Consider the following 25,906-nt stretch of genomic DNA (forward strand, 5'->3'; position numbering starts at 1 on the left):
ACCTAAACATGTAAATAATGAGGATATTATCATCAGTAGTTCAGCAGAAAACATTTATTTAAGTCACTCTTCAGCAAACGCAAAACACAGACAACATGATGAAAAGAAAAGGTGAGCACTTCATTCAGTAGAAGGTGCATATAATGACGTCATTAAACAGGTTTAAAAATCGGATTTTAAGAAGAGAAATTGGCGGAGGGATTTTAGACATAATTATCACTTTGTGGCTGTGGTAACTGGTGCTAACTTTGTTATCTTGTGTCGTCCAGTCGGCCCATAGAGAATGATCCAGGCCTTTCAATGACCCCCCCCCCCCCCAAAAAATGCAGTTTTAGAATGGGTAGCACTCATTGAGGGCTTCCACCATTTTAAAGTAGTCAACTAGGGTGGGGGATTCCTATGGGTTGTAGCCTCAATGGCGCAGGCCATTCTGAAACAGCCTTTTGGACAGAGCTGTAGTAGATCTAGATATATAGTCCATTGAGGGCTTCCACCATTTTAAAGTAGTAAACTAGGGTGGGGGATTCCTATGGGTTGTAGCCTCAATGGCGCAGGCCATTCTGAAACAGCCTTTTGGACAGAGCTGTAGTAGATCTAGATATATAGTCCATTGAGGGCTCCACCATTTTAAAGTAGTCAACTAGGGTGGGGGATTCCTATGGGTTGTAGCCTCAATGGCGCAGGCCATTCTGAAACAGCCTTTTGGCCAGAGATGTACTAGATCTAGATATATAGTCCATTGAGCGCTTCCACCATTTTAAAGTAGTCAACTACTTTACTGAAACAGCCTTTTGGCCAGAGATGTACTAGATCTAGATACATAGTCCGCAGCAGGAGAAAAACAAGTCTCCGTCACTAAAGGCTGCGTTTAACACAGGTAACCTGATTCTGCCCCCAAATGATCAGAATTGGGTGTCTGTAAAACGCAGCCCTAGTCTTCTTTTTCATTTCTTCCTTCCCTCATCTACTTCCCCTAAGGCACAGTCCATCATCATCATGTCACCAGAGTCTCTGTGCTGCTCAGTCAGAGCCCCCCATCAACTCATCCGCACCATAGTACTCATACACAATATATAAATTATCTCTGTTTAGTCAGTCAGCCCCCACAGGTGTATGTGAAGGAGATGCACGACTGCCTGAACAACAATCTCCCGTCCACGTCTCAGTGGAGCGGTAATATGGCACAACTGATCTATAGACGTCAGGGTGGTGTCTCGTGTCTCTTATATCTAATACATGTCTTCTTCCTCTCTGATATATACACCAGGTTAGAGTATATATATATATATATATCTATATCAGCAGAATGTCTGGTTCAGAGACGGCGCAGTACAACATAAAGCCCATCTCATCGACCTCTTCCTCCGTCACTCCGTTCAACATATTAACACTGGGCTTGAAGTAGCTAGGTAACACCCCCTGCTCCAGATAGCCTATCAGCTCCCACACACACTGCTGGAACCGCCCACTCAGACAACCCTCCGACCAATCCACGTCCGTGTCGCTGAGGTGGAGGATGAGGTTGGCCAGCGGTGCGGCGGTGAGGGGTCGCAGGGCGGGACAGTGTCGACAGACGGCTTTGAGGGTTTTGAGGAGGGCGCGTCGGACCCCCTGGTCAGCGGAGTCAAGCTGGGTCAGGCGCTGGGTCTCCCAGGGGTAGAGGGAGAGGTGCCAGGCACTATCCCAGGGCTGGGTTAACTCTACCTGGGCAGTCAGGACCACGTCTGCCTCCCTCAGCACCGGCACTACGGAGATGAAGAGAGTATCACCTCGCTCTGGTCTGGACACACAGAGAGACATATCAGTCATGTATTAACCCTGACCTTTAACCCCTAACTAACAGTGACATATCAGTTATATATTAACCCTGACCTTTAACCCCTAACTAACACAGTGACATATCAGTTATATATTAACCCTGACCTTTAACCCCTAACTAACACAGTGACATATCAGTTATATATTAACCCTGACCTTTAACCCCTAACTAACACAGTGACATATCAGTTATATATTAACCCTGACCTTTAACCCCTAACTAACACAGTGACATATCAGTCATATATTAACCCTGACCTTTAACCCCTAACTAACACAGTGATACGTCAGTTATATATTAACCCTGACCTTTAACCCCTAACTAACACAGTGACATATCAGTTATATATTAACCCTGACCTTTAACCCCTAACTAACACAGTGACATATCAGTTATATATTAACCCTGACTTTTAACCCCTGACCCTAACTAACACAGTGACATATCAGTCATATATTAACCCTGACCTTTAACCCCTGACTAACACAGTGATACGTCAGTTATATATTAACCCTGACTTTTAACCCCTAACTAACACAGTGACATATCAGTTATATATTAACCCTGACCTTTAACCCCTGACTAACAGTGACATATCAGTTATATATTAACCCTGACCTTTAACCCCTAACTAACACAGTGACATATCAGTCATATATTAACCCTGACCTTTAACCCCTGACTAACAGTGACATATCAGTTATATATTAACCCTGACCTTTAACCCCTAACTAACAGTGACATATCAGTTATATATTAACCCTGACCTTTAACCCCTAACTAACACAGTGACATATCAGTCATATATTAACCCTGACCTTTAACCCCTGACTAACAGTGACATATCAGTTATATATTAACCCTGACCTTTAACCCCTAACTAACACAGTGACATATTAGTTATATATTAACCCTGACCTTTAACCCCTAACTAACACAGTGACATATCAGTTATATATTAACCTTGACCTTTAACCCCTAACTAACACAGTGACATATCAGTCATGTATTAACCCTGTCTGGTGAGGGATCATGGAGATGAACAGGGGGTTACCATGCTCAGGACTGGAGAGAGACAGAGATACACATTAACCCTGACCTTTAACCCTCAGGTCTGGAGAGAGACAGAGATACACATTAACCCTGACCTTTAACCCTCAGGTCTGGAGAGAGACAGAGATACACATTAACCCTGACCTTTAACCCTCAGGTCTGGAGAGAGACAGAGATACACATTAACCCTGACCTTTAACCCTCAGGTCTGGAGAGAGACAGAGATACACATTAACCCTGACCTTTAACCCTCAGGTCTGGAGAGAGACAGAGATACACATTAACCCTGACCTTTAACCCTCAGGTCTGGAGAGAGACAGAGATACACATTAACCCTGACCTTTAACCCTCAGGTCTGGAGAGAGACAGAGATACACATTAACCCTGACCTTTAACCCTCAGGTCTGGAGAGAGACAGAGATACACATTAACCCTGACCTTTAACCCTCAGGTCTGGAGAGAGACAGAGATACACATTAACCCTGACCTTTAACCCTCAGGTCTGGAGAGAGACAGAGATACACATTAACCCTGACCTTTAACCCTCAGGTCTGGAGAGAGACAGAGATACACATTAACCCTGACCTTTAACCCTCAGGTCTGGAGAGAGACAGAGATACACATTAACCCTGACCTTTAACCCTCAGGTCTGGAGAGAGACAGAGATACACATTAACCCTGACCTTTAACCCTCAGGTCTGGAGAGAGACAGAGATACACATTAACCCTGACCTTTAACCCTCAGGTCTGGAGAGAGACAGAGATACACATTAACCCTGACCTTTAACCCTCAGGTCTGGAGAGAGACAGAGATACACATTAACCCTGACCTTTAACCCTCAGGTCTGGAGAGAGACAGAGATACACATTAACCCTGACCTTTAACCCTCAGGTCTGGAGAGAGACAGAGATACACATTAACCCTGACCTTTAACCCTATGGTAAAGTGGTTCTCACATCGAACAACATGTTCAGTCCCCTCCTTGTCTGAAGGACAAGTGGATAAACAGGTTCATGTGAAGCCCTGTATGTTTTTCTTCATAAGTCTCATGGAATGTAGATCTACATTGAACACATTGGCTGCTACTGTAGGCTGAATAATGCAACAGCTATTTCCGTGTTAAAATATTATGGGATGCATGTTTTTTTCATGGTAGGCTACTCTAGTAGGCCTAGATTATGATCAAATAACCACAGTAGCCTACTTGTCCACTTAAAACTGTAACTGAAAGCAGGTACAGCCTCAGTGTTCACAGTAAAACTGTAACTTAGTGGGTACAGCCTCAGTGTTCACAGTAAAACTGTAACTTAGTGGGTACAGCCTCAGTGTTCACAGTAAAACTGTAACTTAGTGGGTACAGCCTCAGTGTTCACAGTAAAACTGTAACTTAGTGGGTACAGCCTCAGTGTTCACAGTAAAACTGTAACTTAGTGGGTACAGCCTCAGTGTTCACAGTAAAACTGTAACTTAGTGGGTACAGCCTCAGTGTTCACAGTAAAACTGTAACTTAGTGGGTACAGCCTCAGTGTTCACAGTAAAACTGTAACTTAGTGGGTACAGCCTCAGTGTTCACAGTAAAACTGTACAGCCTCAGTGTTCACAGTAAAACTGTAACTTAGTGGGTACAGCCTCAGTGTTCACAGTAAAACTGTAACTTAGTGGGTACAGCCTCAGTGTTCACAGTAAAACTGTAACTGAAAGCAGGTACAGCCTCAGTGTTCACAGTAAAACTGTAACTGAAAGCAGGTACAGCCTCAGTGTTCACAGTAAAACTGTAACTGAAAGCAGGTACAGCCTCAGTGTTCACAGTAAAACTGTAACTTAGTGGGTACAGCCTCAGTGTTCACAGTAAAACTGTAACTTAGTGGGTACAGCCTCAGTGTTCACAGTAAAACTGTAACTTAGTGGGTACAGCCTCAGTGTTCACAGTAAAACTGTAACTTAGTGGGTACAGCCTCAGTGTTCACAGTAAAACTGTAACTGAAAGCAGGTACAGCCTCAGTGTTCACAGTAAAACTGTAACTTAGTGGGTACAGCCTCAGTGTTCACAGTAAAACTGTAACTTAGTGGGTACAGCCTCAGTGTTCACAGTAAAACTGTAACTTAGTGGGTACAGCCTCAGTGTTCACAGTAAAACTGCTACTGACTGCTGATAACTTGTTTAATGAGGAAACATGTGACTATGAGATATGTGGCCTGTCCCACCTAGATATCTCTGACTGACTGTTAGTCTCTCTGGATAAGATCGTCTGCTGACTAAAATATATATCTGTGTGCGTGTGTGTGTGTGTGTGTGTGAGATACCGTATCTCTAGTTTCAGTTCATCTCCCCCGAGGACAGGCCTGACCAGACAGTCCAGAGTGGAGGAGAGAGACGGCCAGTTCATGGTTTCCATCACAGCCTTACTGAGCATGCTCACCAGCGCCCGGCAGGACAGATACCCTCCTACTAGGAACCTAGGAGAGGAAAGGAGAGACAGAGGAGAGGAGAAGAGACAGACAATTAATAGCTGGGCCAGAAATCTAGAGATCCCTCAAAATTTAAATCTGGACCTCCAAGCCAGTTCCACTGCTTTTTTCCCCCATCGTTCCCAGGGACACGAGGTCTAGACAGTATGGATAATGATCAGGCAGAACAGATTTAAATCCCCCTAGACAGTATGGATAATGATCAGGGAGAACAGATTTAAATACCCCTAGACAGTATGGATAATGATCAGGCAGAACAGGTTTAAATACCCCTAGACAGTATGGATAATGATCAGGCAGAACAGGTTTAAATACCCCTAGACAGTATGGATAATGATCAGGGAGAACAGAACAGATTTAAATACCCCTAGACAGTATGGATAATGATCAGGGAGAACAGAACAGATTTAAATACCCCTAGACAGTATGGATAATGATCAGGCAGAACAGGTTTAAATACCCCTAGACAGTATGGGTAATGATCAGGTAGAACAGATTTAAATACCCCTAGACAGTATGGATAATGATCAGGCAGAACAGGTTTAAATACCCCTAGACAGTATGGATAATGATCAGGCAGAACAGGTTTAAATACCCCTAGACAGTATGGATAATGATCAGGCAGAACAGGTTTAAATACCCCTAGACAGTATGGATAATGATCAGGCAGAACAGATTTAAATACCCCTAGACAGTATGGATAATGATCAGGCAGGACAGATTTAAATACCCCTAGACAGTATGGATAATGATCAGGCAGAACAGATTTAAATACCCCTAGACAGTATGGATAATGATCAGGCAGAACAGGTTTAAATACCCCTAGACAGTATGGATAATGATCAGGCAGAACAGGTTTAAATACCCCTAGACAGTATGGATAATGATCAGGGAGAACAGATTTAAATACCCCTAGACAGTATGGATAATGATCAGGCAGAACAGGTTTAAATACCCCTAGACAGTATGGATAATGATCAGGTAGAACAGAACAGATTTAAATACCCCTAGACAGTATGGATAATGATCAGGCAGAACAGGTTTAAATACCCCTAGACAGTATGGATAATGATCAGGCAGAACAGATTTAAATACCCCTAGACAGTATGGATAATGATCAGGCAGAACAGATTTAAATACCCCTAGACAGTATGGATAATGATCAGGCAGAACAGAACAGATTTAAATACCCCTAGACAGTATGGATAATGATCAGGCAGAACAGGTTTAAATACCCCTAGACAGTATGGATAATGATCAGGCAGAACAGGTTTAAATACCCCTAGACAGTATGGATAATGATCAGGCAGAACAGGTTTAAATACCCCTAGACAGTATGGATAATGATCAGGTAGAACAGAACAGATTTAAATACCCCTAGACAGTATGGATAATGATCAGGCAGAACAGGTTTAAATACCCCTAGACAGTATGGGTAATGATCAGGCAGAACAGATTTAAATACCCCTAGACAGTATGGATAATGATCAGGGAGAACAGAACAGATTTAAATACCCCTAGACAGTATGGATAATGATCAGGCAGAACAGGTTTAAATACCCCTAGACAGTATGGATAATGATCAGGCAGAACAGATTTAAATACCCCTAGACAGTATGGATAATGATCAGGCAGAACAGATTTAAATACCCCTAGACAGTATGGATAATGATCAGGCAGAACAGGTTTAAATACCCCTAGACAGTATGGATAATGATCAGGCAGAACAGATTTAAATACCCCTAGACAGTATGGATAATGATCAGGGAGAACAGAACAGATTTAAATACCCCTAGACAGTATGGATAATGATCAGGCAGAACAGGTTTAAATACCCCTAGACAGTATGGATAATGATCAGGCAGAACAGATTTAAATACCCCTAGACAGTATGGATAATGATCAGGCAGAACAGATTTAAATACCCCTAGACAGTATGGATAATGATCAGGTAGAACAGATTTAAATATCCCTAGACAGTATGGATAATGATCAGGTAGAACAGGTTTAAATACCCCTAGACAGTATGGATAATGATCAGGCAGAACAGATTTAAATACCCCTAGACAGTATGGATAATGATCAGGCAGAACAGGTTTAAATACCCCTAGACAGTATGGATAATGATCAGGTAGAACAGAACAGGTTTAAATACCCCTAGACAGTATGGATAATGATCAGGCAGAACAGGTTTAAATACCCCTAGACAGTATGGGTAATGATCAGGTAGAACAGGTTTAAATACCCCTAGACAGTATGGATAATGATCAGGCAGAACAGAACAGGTTTAAATACCCCTAGACAGTATGGATAATGATCAGGCAGAACAGGTTTAAATACCCCTAGACAGTATGGATAATGATCAGGCAGAACAGATTTAAATACCCCTAGACAGTATGGATAATGACCAGGCAGAACAGATTTAAATACCCCTGGTCTAGACAGTATGGATAATGACCAGGCAGGACAGGTTTAAATACCCCTAGACAGTGTGGATAATGACCAGGCAGAACAGGTTTAAATACCCCTAGACAGTGTGGATAATGACCAGGCAGAACAGGTTTAAATACCCCTAGACAGTGTGGATAATGATCAGGCAGGACAGATTTAAATACCCCTAGACAGTATGGATAATGATCAGGCAGAACAGATTTAAATACCCCTAGACAGTATGGATAATGATCAGGGAGAACAGAACAGGTTTAAATACCCCTAGACAGTATGGATAATGATCAGGCAGGACAGATTTAAATACCCCTAGACAGTATGGATAATGATCAGGCAGGACAGATTTAAATACCCCTAGACAGTATGGATAATGATCAGGCAGAACAGGTTTAAATACCCCTAGACAGTATGGATAATGATCAGGCAGAACAGGTTTAAATACCCCTAGACAGTATGGATAATGATCAGGCAGAACAGGTTTAAATACCCCTAGACAGTATGGATAATGATCAGGCAGAACAGGTTTAAATACCCCTAGACAGTATGGATAATGATCAGGGAGAACAGATTTAAATACCCCTAGACAGTATGGATAATGATCAGGTAGAACAGAACAGATTTAAATACCCCTAGACAGTATGGATAATGATCAGGCAGGACAGATTTAAATACCCCTAGACAGTATGGATAATGATCAGGCAGAACAGGTTTAAATACCCCTAGACAGTATGGATAATGACCAGGCAGACATATTTAAATCCCCCTAGACAGTATGTAAAGGGTGTACCGGTCCCAGTAGCTGCGTCCTCTAGGGAAGTACTCCAGGTTGACCCGCCGGACCATCCAGTGTAGAGGGTGTGTTAGGAGAGTCTCCTCCCCAGGGATCAGTCTCCACAGACTGGGTTCTAGCTGGAGGGGAACCAGCAGGCACGCATGGTCCGCTCTCACCACCTAGACAGACACATGACCAGCTTCATCACCACCAGAACAACTAGCTTCATCACCACCTAGACAGACACAACATGACTAGCTTTATCACCACCTAGACAGACAACAGGACTAGCTTCATCACCACCTAGACAGACACAACATGACTAGCTTTATCACCACCTAGACAGACAACATGACCAGCTTCATCACCACCAGAACAACTAGCTTCATCACCACCTAGACAGACACATGACCAGCTTCATCACCACCATGACAACTAGCTTCATCACCACCTAGACAGACACATGACCAGCTTCATCACCACCATGACAACTAGCTTCATCACCACCTAGACAGACAACATGACTAGCTTCATCACCACCTAGACAGACAACATGACTAGCTTTATCACCACCTAGACAGACACATGACCAGCTTCATCACCACCAGAACAACTAGCTTCAACACCACCTAGACAGACACATGACCAGCTTCATCACCACCTAGACAGACAACATGACCAGTTCATCACCACCAGAACTACTAGCTTCATCACCACCTAGACAGACAACATGACCAGCTTCATCACCACCTAGACAGACAACAGGACTAGCTTTATCACCACCTAGACAGACACAATATGACCAGCTTCAACACCACCTAGACAGACACATGACCAGCTTCATCACCACCTAGACAGACAACATGACCAGCTTCATCACCACCTAGACAGACACAACCAGCTTCATCACCACCTAGACAGACACAACACGACCAGCTTCATCACCACCTAGACAGACACAACACGACCAGCTTCATCACCACCTAGACAGACAATATGACCAGCTTCATCACCACCTAGACAGACAATATGACCAGCTTCATCACCACCTAGACAGACAATATGACCAGCTTCATCACCACCAGAACTACTAGCTTCATCACCACCTAGACAGACACAACATGACTAGCTTTATCACCACCTAGACAGACAACATGACCAGCTTCATCACCACCAGAACAACTAGCTTCATGACCACCTAGACAGACACAACACGACCAGCTTCATCACCACCAGAACAACTAGCTTCATGACCACCTAGACAGCTTCATCACCACCATGACAGACAACATGACCAGCTTCATCACCACCAGAACAACTAGCTTCATGACCACCTAGACAGACACAACACGACCAGCTTCATCACCACCAGAACAACTAGCTTCATGACCACCTAGACAGACACAACATGATTAGCTTTATCACCACCATGACAGACAACATGACTAGCTTCATCACCACCTAGACAGACACAACACGACCAGCTTCATCACCACCTAGACAGACAACACGACCAGCTTCATCACCACCTAGACAGACACAACACGAGCAGCTTCATCACCACCTAGACAGACAACACGACCAGCTTCATCACCACCAGAACAACTAGCTTCATGACCACCTAGACAGACACAACATGATTAGCTTCATCACCACCATGACAGACAACATGACCAGCTTCATCACCACCTAGACAGACACAACACGACCAGCTTCATCACCACCTAGACAGACAATATGACCAGCTTCATCACCACCTAGACAGACAATACGACAAGCTTTATCACCACCATGACAGACAATATGACCAGCTTCATCACCACCTAGACAGACAATATGACCAGCTTCATCACCACCTAGACAGACAATATGACCAGCTTCATCACCACCTAGACAGACAATATGACCAGCTTCATCACCACCTAGACAGACAATATGACCAGCTTCATCACCACCTAGACAGACAATATGAACAGCTTCATCACCACCTAGACAGACAATATGACCAGCTTCATCACCACCTAGACAGACAATATGACCAGCTTCATCACCACCAACAAGAGGCAAAATATTACATTACTCCTGTAATAATAGTAGTAGTAATGTAGTAATATTGATACTGTAGATCTCCTGTAATATTGATACTGTAGATCTCCTGTGATATTGATACTGTAGATCTCCTGTAATATTGATACTGTAGATCTCCTGTAATATTGATACTGTAGATCTCCTGTAATATTGATACTGTAGATCTCCTGTAATATTGATACTGTAGATCTCCTGTAATATCGATATTGTAGATCTCCTGTAATATTGATACTGTAGATCTCCTGTAATGTCAATACTGTAGATCTCCTGTAATATTGATACTGTAGATATCATGTAATATTGATACTGTAGATCTCCTGTAATATTGATACTGTAGATCTCTTGTAATATTGATACTGTAGATCTCCTGTAATATTGATACTGTAGATCTCCTGTAATATTGACACTGTAGATCTCCTGTAATATTGACACTGTAGATCTCCTGTAATATTGATACTGTAGATCTCCTGTAATAGATACTGTAGATCTCCTGTAATATTGATACAGTAGATCTCCTGTAATATCGATACTGTAGATCTCCTGTAATACTGATACTGTAGATCTCCTGTAATATTGATATTGTGATATACTGTAGATCTCCTGTAATGTCAATACTGTAGATCTCCTGTAATATTGATACTGTAGATCTCCTGTAATATTGATACTGTAGATCTCCTGTAATATTGATACTGTAGATCTCCTGTAATATTGATACTGCAGATCTCCTGTAATATTGATACTGTAGATCTCCTGTAATATTGATACTGTAGATCTCCTGTAATATTGATACTGTAGATCTCCTGTAATATTGATACTGTAGATCTCCTGTAATATTGATACTGTAGATCTCCTGTAATATTGATACTGCAGATCTCCTGTAATATTGATACTGTAGATCTCCTGTAATATTGATACTGTAGATCTCCTGTAATATTGATACTGTAGATCTCCTGTAATATTGATACTGTAGATCTCCTGTAATATTGATACTGTAGATCTCCTGTAATATTGATACTGCAGATCTCCTGTAATATTGATACTGTAGATCTCCTGTGATATTGATACTGTAGATCTCCTGTGATATTGATACTGTAGATCTCCTGTAATATTGATACTGTAGATCTCCTGTAATATTGATACTGTAGATCTCCTGTAATATTGATACTGTAGATCTCCTGTAATATTGATACTGTAGATCTCCTGTAATATCGATATTGTAGATCTCCTGTAATATTGATACTGTAGATCTCCTGTAATGTCAATACTGTAGATCTCCTGTAATATTGATACTGTAGATATCATGTAATATTGATACTGTAGATCTCCTGTAATATTGATACTGTAGATCTCTTGTAATATTGATACTGTAGATCTCCTGTAATATTGATACTGTAGATCTCCTGTAATATTGACACTGTAGATCTCCTGTAATATTGACACTGTAGATCTCCTGTAATATTGATACTGTAGATCTCCTGTAATAGATACTGTAGATCTCCTGTAATATTGATACAGTAGATCTCCTGTAATATCGATACTGTAGATCTCCTGTAATACTGATACTGTAGATCTCCTGTAATATTGATATTGTGATATACTGTAGATCTCCTGTAATGTCAATACTGTAGATCTCCTGTAATATTGATACTGTAGATCTCCTGTAATATTGATACTGTAGATCTCCTGTAATATTGATACTGTAGATCTCCTGTAATATTGATACTGTAGATCTCCTGTAATATTGATACTGCAGATCTCCTGTAATATTGATACTGTAGATCTCCTGTAATATTGATACTGTAGATCTCCTGTAATATTGATACTGTAGATCTCCTGTAATATTGATACTGTAGATCTCCTGTAATATTGATACTGTAGATCTCCTGTAATATTGATACTGCAGATCTCCTGTAATATTGATACTGTAGATCTCCTGTAATATTGATACTGTAGATATCCTGTGATATTGATACTGTAGATCTCCTGTGATATTGATATTGCACATTTCGTTGTGAATTCACTGAATCGTTCAACCCAGATGTCGGCCATTTAGAAAGACACTCTTATTCAGAAAGACTTACTTAGTCCATTCAACATGAACAATTATTGTGTGTGTGTGTGTGTGTGATTCTGTGCGTGTGATTCGGTGCGTGTGATTCGGTGCGTGTGATTCAGTGCGTGTGATTCGGTGCGTGTGATTCGGTGCGTGTGATTCGGTGCGTGTGATTCGGTGCGTGTGATTCGGTGCGTGTGATTCGGTACGTGTGATTCAGTGCGTGTGATTCAGTGCGTGTGATTCAGTGCGTGTGATTCAGTGCGTGTGATTCAGTGCGTGTGATTCAGTGCCTGGTACCTGTAGGTCGTCGAGTAGGGACCCTCCCAGTGACATCTCTCCCAGAGGCATGTCAGGGTTTGTGCTGTGCAGGAATCCTTGTACCTCTATACAGATATCTAGAGCTAGACTCTCAGCTCTGTGGACGACCTCTGGGACTAAAGCTGCTCTGGTTGAATAATACTGCTGGAGACGGTCCTACAGAGAGAGAGAGAGAGAGAGAGAGAGAGAGGTTAGAGGTCAGATATCTAGAGCTAGACTCTCAGCTCTGTGGATGACCTCTGGGACTAAAGCTGCTGTGGTTGAATAATACTGCTGGAGACGGTCCTACAGAGAGAGAGAGAGAGAGAGAGAGAGAGAGAGAGAGGTTAGAGGTCAGATATCTAGAGCTAGACTCTCAGCTCTGTGGATGACCTCTGGGACTAAAGCTGCTGTGGTTGAATAATACTGCTGGAGACGGTCCTACAGAGAGAGAGAGAGAGAGAGAGAGAGAGGTTAGAGGTCAGATATCTAGAGCTAGACTCTCAGCTCTGTGGACGACCTCTGGTCAACAGGGCTGCTGAATCAAGCGCACCAGCCGCCAACAGGGCTGCTGAATCATGTGCACCTGCCGCCAACAGACTAATTAAATAATAGGAGCCTAGGGCCTCATGTTTTCTCCAGAAATGTTTGGTGATCCACTAGGAATGCCTTGAAGATGGCCCAGTGGATGAAATGTTTGGTGATCCACTAGGAATGCCTTGTAGATGGGCCAGTGGATTAAATGTTTGGTGATCTACTAGGAATGGACCAGTGGATGAAAACCGACAGGAGAGATGTTCCTACCAGACTACAGACCAACATCTGGATAGATACTTAACATACCACATCATAACATACCAGCTAACCACATAACATACAACATAACATACCAGCAAACCACATCATAACATACCAGCTAACCACATCATAACATACCAGCTAACCACATCATAACATACCAGCTAACGACATCATAACATACCAGCTAACCACATCATAACATACAGCATAACATACCAGCTAACCACATCATAACATACAGCATAACATACCAGCTAACCACATCATAACATACCAGCTAACCACATCATAACATACCAGCTAACCACATCATAACATACAGCATAACATACCAGCTAACCACATCATAACATACCAGCTAACCACAGCATAACATACCAGCTAACCACATCATAACATACCAGCTAACCACATCATAACATACAGCATAACATACCAGCTAACCACATCATAACATACAGCATAACATACCAGCTAACCACATCATAACATACAGCATAACATACCAGCTAACCACATCATAACATACCAGCTAACCACATCATAACATACCAGCTAACCACATCATAACATACAGCATAACATACCAACTAACCACATCATAACATACCAGCTAACCACATCATAACATACAGCATAACATACCAGCTAACCACATCATAACATACCAGCTAACCACATCATAACATACCAGCTAACCACATCATAACATACAGCATAACATACCAGCTAACCACATCATAACATACCAGCTAACCACATCATAACATACAACATAACATACCAACTAACCACATCATAACATACCAGCTAACCACATCATAACATACCAGCTAACCACATCATAACCTACCAGCTATCCACATCATAACATACCAGCTAACCACATCATAACATACCAGCTAACCACATCATAACATACCAGCTAACCACATAATAACATACAGCATAACATATCAACTAACCACATCATAACATACCAGCTAACCACATCATAACATACCAGCTAACCACATCATAACATACCAGCTAAACACATCATAACCTACCAGCTAACCACATCAAAACATACAGCATAACATACCAGCTAACCACATCATAACATACCAGCTAACCACATCATAACATACAGCATAACCTACCAGCTAACCACATCAAAACATACAGCATAACATACCAGCTAACCACATCATAACATACCAGCTAACCACATCATAACATACCAGCTAACCACATCATAACATACCAGCTAACCACATCATAACATACAGCATAACATACCAGCTAACCACATCATAACATACCAGCTAACCACATCATAACATACAACATAACATACCAACTAACCACATCATAACATACCAACTAACCACATCATAACATACCAGCTAACCACATCATAACATACCAGCTAACCACATCATAACCTACCAGCTATCCACATCATAACATACCAGCTAACCACATCATAACATACCAGCTAACCACATCATAACATACCAGCTAACCACATCATAACATACAGCATAACATATCAACTAACCACATCATAACATACCAGCTAACCACATCATAACATACCAGCTAACCACATCATAACATACCAGCTAAACACATCATAACATACAGCATAACCTACCAGCTAACCACATCAAAACATACAGCATAACATACCAGCTAACCACATCATAACATACCAGCTAACCACATCATAACATACAGCATAACCTACCAGCTAACCACATCAAAACATACAGCATAACATACCAGCTAACCACATCATAACATACCAGCTAACCACATCATAACCTACCAGCTAACCACATCATAACCTACCAGCTAACCACATCATAACATACCAGCTAACCACATCATAACATACCAGCTAACCACATCATAACATACAGCATAACATACCAGCTAACCACATCATAACATACCAGCTAACCACATCATAACATACAGCATAACATACCAGCTAACCACATCATAACATACCAGCTAACCACATCATAACATACCAGCTAACCACATCATAACATACAGCATAACATACCAGCTAACCACATCATAACATACAGCATAACATACCTGCTAACCACATCATAACATACCAGCTAACCACATCATAACATACAGCATAACATACCAGCTAACCACATCATAACATACCAGCTAACCACATCATAACATACCAGCTAACCACATCATAACATACCAGCTAACCACATCATAACATACCAGCTAACCACATCCTAACATACTAGCTAACCACATCTTAACATACCAGCTAACCACATCATAACATACCAGCTAACCACATCATAACATACCAGCTAACCACATCTTAACATACCAGCTAACCACATCATAACATACCAGCTAACCACATCATAACATACCAGCTAACCACATCATAACATACCAGCTAACCACATCATAACATACCAGCTAACCACATCCTAACATACTAGCTAACCACATCTTAACATACCAGCTAACCACATCATAACATACCAGCTAACCACATCATAACATACCAGCTAACCACATCTTAACATACCAGCTAACCACATCATAACATACCAGCTAACCACATCATAACATACCAGCTAACCACATCATAACATACCAGCTAACCACATCATAACATACCAGCTAACCACATCTTAACATACACGGCATTCGGAAAGAATTCAGACCCCTTGACTTTTTCCACATTTTGTTACGTTACAGCCTTACTCTAAAATGAATTCAATTGTTTTCCCTCATCAATCTACACACAATACCCCATAACGACAAAGAAAAACAGTTCAGGAATTCTTACTAATATATTCAAAATAAAAAACAGAAATACCTTATATACCTTAACATCTTTTATTTAATAACTTTTAGAATAAGGCTGTAATGTAACATGTGGGAAAATGGTTTTCGTAGGGTTGTCCCTAGCAGGAATCGAACCCACGATCCTTGACGTTGCAAGTACCACGCTCTACCAATTGGGCCACACAATCAGATCACACACAGTCATGTTGATGCAATGCAGTCAGCCAGGAACACCAACGTAAACTCCTGGCTAGAGGTCAAGGGTCATACCTGCAGGGTGAGAGACAGCTGTAGGCTCTTGGGTCTCTGGGGCTCTGCTGCGTTGACAGGCTTCTCATTCAGACTAGACTTCTGCTGCTGGGGCTGGCACAGGTCAGCTAGAAAGAGAGGAGAGAGAGGATGGGGTGAGAAAGAAGAGAGGAGAGAGAGGGTGGGGTGAGAAAGAGGGAGAGGAGAGAGAGGGTGGGGTGAGAAAGAGAGAGGGTGGGGTGAGAAAGAGAGAGAGGAGAGAGAGGGTGGGGTGAGAAAGAGAGAGAGGAGAGAGAGGGTGGGGTGAGAAAGAAGAGAGGAGAGAGAGGGTGGGGTGAGAGAGAGAGGAGAGAGAGGGTGGGGTGAGAAAGAGAGGAGAGAGGGTGGGGTGAGAAAGAAGAGAGAGGAGACAGAGGATGGGGTGAGAAAGAAGAGAGGAGAGGATGGGGTGAGAAAGAAGAGAGAGGAGACAGAGGGTGGGGTGAGAAAGAAGAGGGAGGAGAGAGAGGGTGGGGTGAGAAAGAAGAGAGAGGGTGGGGTGAGAAAGAAGAGAGAGGAGAGAGAGGGTGGGGTGAGAGAGGAGAGAGAAGGTGGGGTGAGAAAGAAGAGAGAGGAGAGAGAAGGTGGGGTGAGAAAGAGAGAGAGGAGAGAGAGGGTGGGGTGAGAAAGAGAGAGAGGAGAGAGAGGGTGGGGTGAGAAAGAGAGGAGAGAGAGGGTGGGGTAAGAAAGAGAGAGGAGAGAGAGGATGGGGTGAGAAATAAGAGAGAGGAGAGAGAGGGTGGGGTGAGAAATAAGAGAGAGGAGAGAGAGGATGGGGTGGGGTGAGAAAGAGGAGAGAGGAGAGAGAGAGTGGGGTGAGAAAGAGAGAGGAGAGAGAGGGTGGGGTGAGAAAGAGAGGAGAGAGTGAAAGGAGGAAGAGATAGGAAAGAGAATGGCGGAGTGGTGTGGTGTGATAATCAGTGTCCTGTACCTTTCTGGATCATTAGTGGTGTAGTGTGGTAATCAGTGTCCTGTACCTTTCTGGATCATTAGTGGTGTAGTGTGGTGATCAGTGTCCTGTACCTTTCTGGATCATTAGTGGTGTAGTGTGGTAATCAGTGTCATGTACCTTTCTGGATCAGTAGTGGTGTGGTGATCAGTGTCCTGTACCTTTCTGGATCATTAGTGGTGTGGTAATCAGTGTCCTGTACCTATCTGGATCATTAGTGGTGTAGTGTGGTAATCAGTGTCCTGTACCTTTCTGGATCAGTAGTGGTGTGGTGATCAGTGTCCTGTACCTTTCTGGATCATTAGTGGTGTGGTAATCAGTGTCCTGTACCTTTCTGGATCAGTAGTAGTGTAGTGTGGTGATCAGTGTCCTGTACCTTTCTGGATCAGTAGTGGTGTGGTGATCAGTGTCCTGTACCTTTCTGGATCATTTGTGGTGTGGTAATCAGTGTCCTGTACCTTTCTGGATCATTAGTGGTGTAGTGAGGTAATCAGTGTCCTGTACCTTTCTGGATCAGTAGTGGTGTGGTGATCAGTGTCCTGTACCTTTCTGGATCATTAGTGGTGTGGTAATCAGTGTCCTGTACCTTTCAGGATCATTAGTGGTGTGGTAATCAGTGTCCTGTACCTTTCTGGATCAGTAGTAGTGTAGTGTGGTGATCAGTGTCCTGTACCTTTCAGGATCATTAGTGGTGTAGTGTGGTGATCAGTGTCCTGTACCTTTCTGTGGTTTGGTTGCCTTGGCGACATGTTTCATGACCACACTCTCCAGCCCCTTCCTTATGGACTTGGGGGAGGCGGAGACTAAGCCAAGCTCCTCCCAGCTCTCTGACATCTTCTGTTCCACCTTCTCGTCCTCCGCTGCTCGGCCCGCGCGTTCTATCAACTACAGACACACACACATTATAAACCTGCACGTTGTATCAACTACAGACACATTATAAACCTGCACGTTGTATCAACTACAGACACATTATAAACCTGCACGTTCTATCAACTACAGACACATTATAAACCTGCACGTTGTATCAACTACAGACACATTATAAACCTGCACGTTGTATCAACTACAGACACATTATAAACCTGAACTTCCATCGTTCAGACACACACATATGCGCTCTCTCACACACACACACAGGCCCTGTTTGAGCGCATAAAATCTGTGATGCATTGTGGGTAAATTGCGACTGACTTAACTTCTTGGATATAGGGGGCGCTCTTTTAATTTATGGATAAAAAAACTTTTGTCACGAAAAGATGCTCGACTATGCATATAATTGGCAGCTTTGGAAAGAAAACACTCTGACGTTTCCAAAACTGCAAAGATATTATCTGTGAGTGCCACAGAACTCATGCTACAGGCGAAACCAAGATGAAACTTCAACCAGGAAATGGGCAGAATTTTCGAAGCTCTGTTTTCTATTGTCTCCTTATATGGCTGTGAATGCACCGGGAATGAGCCTGCCCTTCCTATCGTTTCTCCAAGGTGTCTGCAGCATTGTGACGTATTTGTAGGCATATCATTGGAAGATTGGCCATAAGAGACTACATTTTCCAGGGGTCCGCCCGGTGTCCTTTGTCCGGTGCGTAATCTACAAGCTGCACGCAGTCATCCAGTGATTTAGAGGAGAGAGAAGGCTTTCAACGAACGATATATCATGAAGAGATATGTGAAAAACACCTTGAGGATTGATTCTAAACAACGTTTACCATGTTTCAGTCGATATTATGGAGTTAATTTGGAAAAAGGTTCGGCATTTGAAGACTGAATTTTCGTTTTTTTTGGTAGCCAAACGTGACGCACCAAACGGAGCAATTTCTCCTAAACAAATCATCTTTCAGGAAAAACGGAGCATTTGCTATCTAACTGATAGTCTCCTCATTGAAAACATCTGAAGTTCTTCAAAGGTAATGATTTTATTTGAATGATTTTCTGGTTTTTGTGAAAATGTTGTCTGCTGATGCTAACGCTAAATGCTAAGCTAGCCGCGCTAGCTGTTACACAAATGCTTGAGAAGCATATTTTGAAAATCTGAGATGACAGTGTTGTTAACAAAAGGCTAAGCTTGAGAGCTAGCATATTAATTTCATTTCCTTTGCGATTTTCATGAATAGTTAACGTTGCGTTATGGTAATGAGCTTGATTGAGGCTGTATTCACGATCCCGGATCCGGGATGGCTCGAAGCAAGAAGTTAAATACCTACAAAACGGTAATGAGTAATTATGATGCTAGTTGATCTTTTCAGTCAGATGAAAGTCACACTCTCTCTCTCTCTCTCACCCTCTTGACAGCCAACGTAGCGATGCCCAGCACCGCGGCCCCTCCCACTCCCAGGACCAATCGGGCATTAGCCAGCAGGAAGTTTATCACCACGGCGATGCCCTCCTCGCCCCGGCTCCTCCCCCACCGGAAGTCCATCACTTCCTGTCCCGCAGAGTCACCTGATAGAAACAAGAAACAGAGAGAGATGACTTTCTGTTTCTGTCGAGGGATATATATGTATAGGCAGGGGCGTAACTTTCACTGGGGACATGCCCCCCCACCACCCCACTTTCTGAAATGCCATTTTTGTCCCCCTCCAGTTTTATCATTGGAATGTGATACAAAACGAGGCTTTAGGACCATGCAGACGCCTCTGAGCAGTCGGGTTTGGAGTGTTTATCATTGGAATGTGATACAAAACGAGGCTTTAGGACCATGCAGACGCCTCTGAGCAGTAGGGTTTGGAGTGTTTATCATTGGAATGTGATACAAAACGAGGCTTTAGGACCATGCAGACGCCTCTGAGCAGTCGGGTTTGGAGTGTTTATCATTGGAATGTGATACAAAACGAGGCTTTAGGACCATGCAGACGCCTCTGAGCAGTCGGGTTTGGAGTGTTTATCATTGGAATGTGATACAAAACGAGGCTTTAGGACCATGCAGACGCCTCTGAGCAGTCGGGTTTGGAGTGTTTATCATTGGAATGTGATACAAAACGAGGCTTTAGGACCATGCAGACGCCTCTGAGCAGTCGGGTTTGGAGTGTTTATCATTGGAATGTGATACAAAACGAGGCTTTAGGACCATGCAGACGCCTCTGAGCAGTCGGGTTTGGAGTGTTTATCATTGGAATGTGATACAAAACGAGGCTTTAGGACCATGCGGACGCCTCTGAGCAGTCGGGTTTGGAGTGTTTATCATTGGAATGTGATACAAAACGAGGCTTTAGGACCATGCGGACGCCTCTGAGCAGTCGGGTTTGGAGTGTTTATCATTGGAATGTGATACAAAACGAGGCTTTAGGACCATGCGGACGCCTCTGAGCAGTCGGGTTTGGAGTGTTTATCATTGGAATGTGATACAAAACGAGGCTTTAGGACCATGCAGACGCCTCTGAGCAGTAGGGTTTGGAGTGTTTATCATTGGAATGTGATACAAAACGAGGCTTTAGGACCATGCAGACGCCTCTGAGCAGTCGGGTTTGGAGTGTTTATCATTGGAATGTGATACAAAACGAGGCTTTAGGACCATGCAGACGCCTCTGAGCAGTCGGGTTTGGAGTGTTTATCATTGGAATGTGATACAAAACGAGGCTTTAGGACCATGCAGACGCCTCTGAGCAGTCAGGTTTGGAGTGTTTATCATTGGAATGTGATACAAAACGAGGCTTTAGGACCATGCGGACGCCTCTGAGCAGTCGGGTTTGGAGTGTTTATCATTGGAATGTGATAGAAAACGAGGCTTTAGGACCATGCGGACGCCTCTGAGCAGTCGGGTTTGGAGTGTTTATCATTGGAATGTGATAGAAAACGAGGCTTTAGGACCATGCGGACGCCTCTGAGCAGTCGGGTTTGGAGTGTTTATCATTGGAATGTGATACAAAACGAGGCTTTAGGACCATGCAGACGCCTCTGAGCAGTCGGGTTTGGAGTGTTTATCATTGGAATGTGATACAAAACGAGGCTTTAGGACCATGCAGACGCCTCTGAGCAGTCGGGTTTGGAGTGTTTATCATTGGAATGTGATAGAAAACGAGGCTTTAGGACCATGCGGACGCCTCTGAGCAGTCGGGTTTGGAGTGTTTATCATTGGAATGTGATAGAAAACGAGGCTTTAGGACCATGCGGACGCCTCTGAGCAGTCGGGTTTGGAGTGTTTATCATTGGAATGTGATACAAAACGAGGCTTTAGGACCATGCGGACGCCTCTGAGCAGTCGGGTTTGGACTGGAATTTAAAATATACACAGTACCAGTCAAAAGTTTAGACACCCTACTCATTCAAGGGTTTTTCTTTATTTTTACTATTTTCTACATTGTAGAATAATAGTGAAGACATCAAAACTATGAAAAAAACACATGGAATCATGTAGTAAAAAAAATAATGTTTTAAACAAATCAAAATGTATGTTAGATTCTTCAAAGTAGCCACCCTTTGCCTTGATGAGAGCTTTGCACACTCTTGGAATTCTCTCAACCAGCTTAATGGGGAATGCTTTTACAACAGTCTTGAAGGAGTTCCCACATATGCTGAGAATTTGTTGGCTGTTTTTCCTTCATCCTGCGGTCCAACTCATCCCAAACCATCTCAATTGGGTTGAGGTCGGGTGATTGTGGAGGCCAGGTCATCTGATGCAGCACTCCATCACCCTCCTTCTTGGTCAAATAGCCCTTATACAGCCTGGAGGTGTGTTGGGTCATTGTCCTGTTGAAAAACAAATTATAGTCCCACTAAGCACAAACCATGATTTTTGCCTTCATTATTATTCTACAATGTCCAAACTTTTGACTGGTACTGTATACGACTGGTTCAGTCTCCAGAACCTAGACCTTTCAGTCAACACCAGAGATAGGAGGTGACAGGTCTAGGTCCTAGAGACTGAACCAGTCAACACCAGAGATAGGAGGTGACAGGTCTAGGTCCTAGAGACTGAACCAGTCCTGTCAGTCAACACCAGAGATAGGAGGTGACAGGTCTAGGTCCTAGAGACTGAACCAGTCCTATCAGTCAACACCAGAGACAGGTGGTGACAGGTCTAGGTCCTAGAGACTGAACCAGTCCTGTCAGTCAACACCAGAGATAGGAGGTGACAGGTCTAGGTCCTAGAGACTGAACCAGTCAACACCAGAGATAGGAGGTGACAGGTCTAGGTCCTAGAGACTGAACCAATCAACACCAGAGATAGGAGGTGACAGGTCTAGGTCCTAGAGACTGAACCAGTCAACACCAGAGATATGAGGTGACAGGTCTAGGTCCCGGAGACTGAACCAGTCCTATCAGTCAACACCAGAGATAGGAGGTGACAGGTCTAGGTCCTAGAGACTGAACCAGTCAACACCAGAGATAGGAGGTGACAGATCTAGGTCCTAGAGACTGAACCAGTCAACACCAGAGATAGGAGGTGACAGGTCTAGGTCCTAGAGACTGAACCAGACCTATCAGTCAACACCAGAGATGGGAGATGACAGGTCTAGGTCCTAGAGACAGAACCAGTCCTGTCAGTCAACACCAGAGATAGGAGGTGACAGGTCTAGGTCCTAGAGACTGAACCAGTCCTATCAGTCAACACCAGAGATAGGAGGTGACAGGTCTAGGTCCTAGAGACTGAACCAGTCCTATCTCTGGTGTTGACTGACAGGCCTGTGTCACACTTTCCTTTCCCAGCTCTACGTGACCATTTTCTGTTGGTGTCATATTTATCTCCTGCTGCACCTGGCAGACAGAAATAGTCTCAGCAGATCACTCTGACAGAAAGCAGAGTCAGATCATAGGACGTCCCCTTGGCTACCCTGGCACTGGACAGAGCCCAAGACTTCATCCCAAATGGCACCCTATTCTCTATGGGCCCTGGCCAAAAGTAGTGCACTGTATAGGGAAAAGGGTGCTATGGGCCCTGGCCAAAAGTAGTGCACTATATAGGGAAAAGGGTGTTATGGGCCCTGGCCAAAAGTAGTGCACTATATAGGGAAAAGGGTGCTATGGGCCCTGGCCAAAAGTAGTGCACTATATAGAGAAAAGGGTGCTAGGGCCCTGGCCAAAAGTAGTGCACTATATAGAGAAAAGGGTGCTAGGGCCCTGGCCAAAAGTAGTGCACTATATAGGGAAATGGGTGTCATTTGGGATTCAGACCAGTCTATTTAAAGACTGAGATGAGCTCCATTTGTGCAGGTCACATTATATTCCAGCTACTGTATATTCCTGGACCTGCTCAGATATAACAACCACCAACCAACTACCAGGGACCAGAAGCTTAAAGTCCAAACTCTCTACATATGTATCTGCCATGGACCATATTGACTTATTCTCCCTGTGTCAGTATGTGCAACCCGAGACACGTTGTCCAATTCCAAATTCCAGGCATCAGCTGAGAAGGGAGCTATTCATTCACCAAATGTTGACCCTTTTCTAGTACAATAACACACATCAACATAACGGGGTCAATATATCTAACTCGCTGTAGCCATATCCATTGACAAGGTTAAGAGGACGTGTGTGATAGCTAGCTAGTATATGTTCAGCCTGAGATAGTAGTTACAAAGCTAATACAGGTGAACCGTCTCTGTTTATCTCCCCTTCGCCCAGTGTATAATTGCAGCTGGTCTGGTTAGGTGGGATGGGCGCCGTACAGTTTGTTTTGAAACTAGCTAGGTTAGCTGGTTAGCAGTAAATCAACTATTCGTAAAAACCCTGTAATGTTAATGTGAAAAGACAGCGGCCCGGATCTCACCGCACATCAACATGGGCGGGACAAAACTGTTGTTTTGCATCCGAACAAGACAAACTAGTTAGCCATGTAGCTAGTTAAGTTAGCCACATTACGTTAGCAGGTTAAGTTAGCCACATTACGTTAGCTAGTTAAGTTAGCCACATTACGTTAGCTAGTTAAGTTAGCCACATTACGTTAGCTAGTTAAGTTAGCCACATTAAGTTAGCCAGCTAAGTTAGCCACATTACGTTAGCTGGCTAAGTTAGCCACATTACGTTAGCTGGCTAAGTTAGCCACATTACGTTAGCTGGCTAAGTTAGCCACATTACGTTAGCCAGCTAAGTTAGCCACATTACGTTAGCTAGCTACAGCTGTTGTTATCATTTAGCTTAGCTGTTCGGGGACAACTCACCAATCTACAACTTCTGCTATATTGTATTCAAACTCCAATCCATTTTGTTAAAATAAAAATATAAATTCACCGTTATTTAGCCGACTAGTCGACCATATCTTGTCTTTTGATTATCTGTCACCATGAAAAGAACCCTACGTCATACATAGTTACCGTTACCTAGGGTCGGATCCCCCCGCAGACGTTACATGCATCACGTCATCGAATGGCATATAATGTTCTTAGATAAAAAATGTAAAATATATTAAAACATATTTAATAAATATATATATATAATGTTCTTAGATTTCAAAATAAATAAATATATATATAATGTTCTTAGATGACACGTAAAATATCTGTCAAGGCGTTGTAAGATCTGGCAGGCGGGACAAAAAAGCTGTTAGAACTGTAAGTGTATGTATGTCCCTTAAGGTCCTTGTGTAGTTGTAATGTGATATTGTACCCCCTAGCCCCGCCCCCAGTCCCGCCCCCAGCCCCGCCCCTAGCTCGATTGTCCATTGTTTGTAATCTATGTATGCTTGTGTTCCCTCATGTGCTTTATGTATTGATTTGTTGTTAATAAAAAAATAATTAAAAAATGTAAAAAATCTGGCAGGCGGAAGAAACGCCTGGGCAGAGGAACACGCCCATTACATTGTCCAAAAATTGACAACCAGGCGGACCAATGGCAGGAGACGTTGTGTTCTGACGTTGGCGTTTGGGGTCTTTGCAGCTGAAGAGGTGGGAGTTGTATTTATTTATATTTTACCCAAAAACACGCATACATGTATTGTGTGTAAAACATAATTTAGTCGGAACTGGGACATTTCCGACCTGCTAACTGGTTGTAGTTATACATTTGCCTGCGTTCAACCATTTAGCAAGTTGGACATTTCAGAGTTTCCTAGTATCTACTAGTACGTGAACGCAGTATTACCTTTTCAATTTGCGGAG

At 43.0% G+C, this 25,906-nt stretch overlaps 1 protein-coding gene across 4 annotated transcripts; it reads right to left on the bottom strand.

Moving 5' to 3' along the window:
- Positions 1 to 34: 34 nt before the first annotated feature.
- On the bottom strand, positions 35 to 25,381 carry mief2 (mitochondrial elongation factor 2). Of its 4 annotated transcripts, XM_031811160.1 has the most exons (9): positions 24,971 to 25,131; positions 22,284 to 22,556; positions 20,152 to 20,312; positions 18,587 to 18,752; positions 16,901 to 17,007; positions 13,004 to 13,180; positions 8,578 to 8,741; positions 5,178 to 5,330; positions 35 to 1,780 (listed from the first exon to the last, which is right to left on the bottom strand). In XM_031811160.1, exons 3-9 carry the CDS (start codon positions 20,287 to 20,289, stop codon positions 1,294 to 1,296), a joined length of 1,392 nt encoding a protein of 463 aa, XP_031667020.1. In that variant the 5' UTR covers positions 20,290 to 20,312; positions 22,284 to 22,556; positions 24,971 to 25,131; the 3' UTR covers positions 35 to 1,293. The 4 variants fall into 4 exon arrangements, with proteins under 4 accessions (XP_031667020.1, XP_031667022.1, XP_031667019.1 ...); XM_031811162.1 differs by lacking the exon at positions 22,284 to 22,556 and having other exon boundaries at positions 25,130 to 25,381; XM_031811159.1 differs by lacking the exon at positions 22,284 to 22,556 and having other exon boundaries at positions 24,971 to 25,150.
- Between the last annotated feature and the right edge of the window lie 525 nt (positions 25,382 to 25,906).

The sequence above is a fragment of the Oncorhynchus kisutch genome, unplaced genomic scaffold (genome assembly GCF_002021735.2).
Source record: "Oncorhynchus kisutch isolate 150728-3 unplaced genomic scaffold, Okis_V2 Okis01b-Okis20b_hom, whole genome shotgun sequence".
Taxonomy (NCBI): Eukaryota; Metazoa; Chordata; class Actinopteri; order Salmoniformes; family Salmonidae; genus Oncorhynchus; species Oncorhynchus kisutch.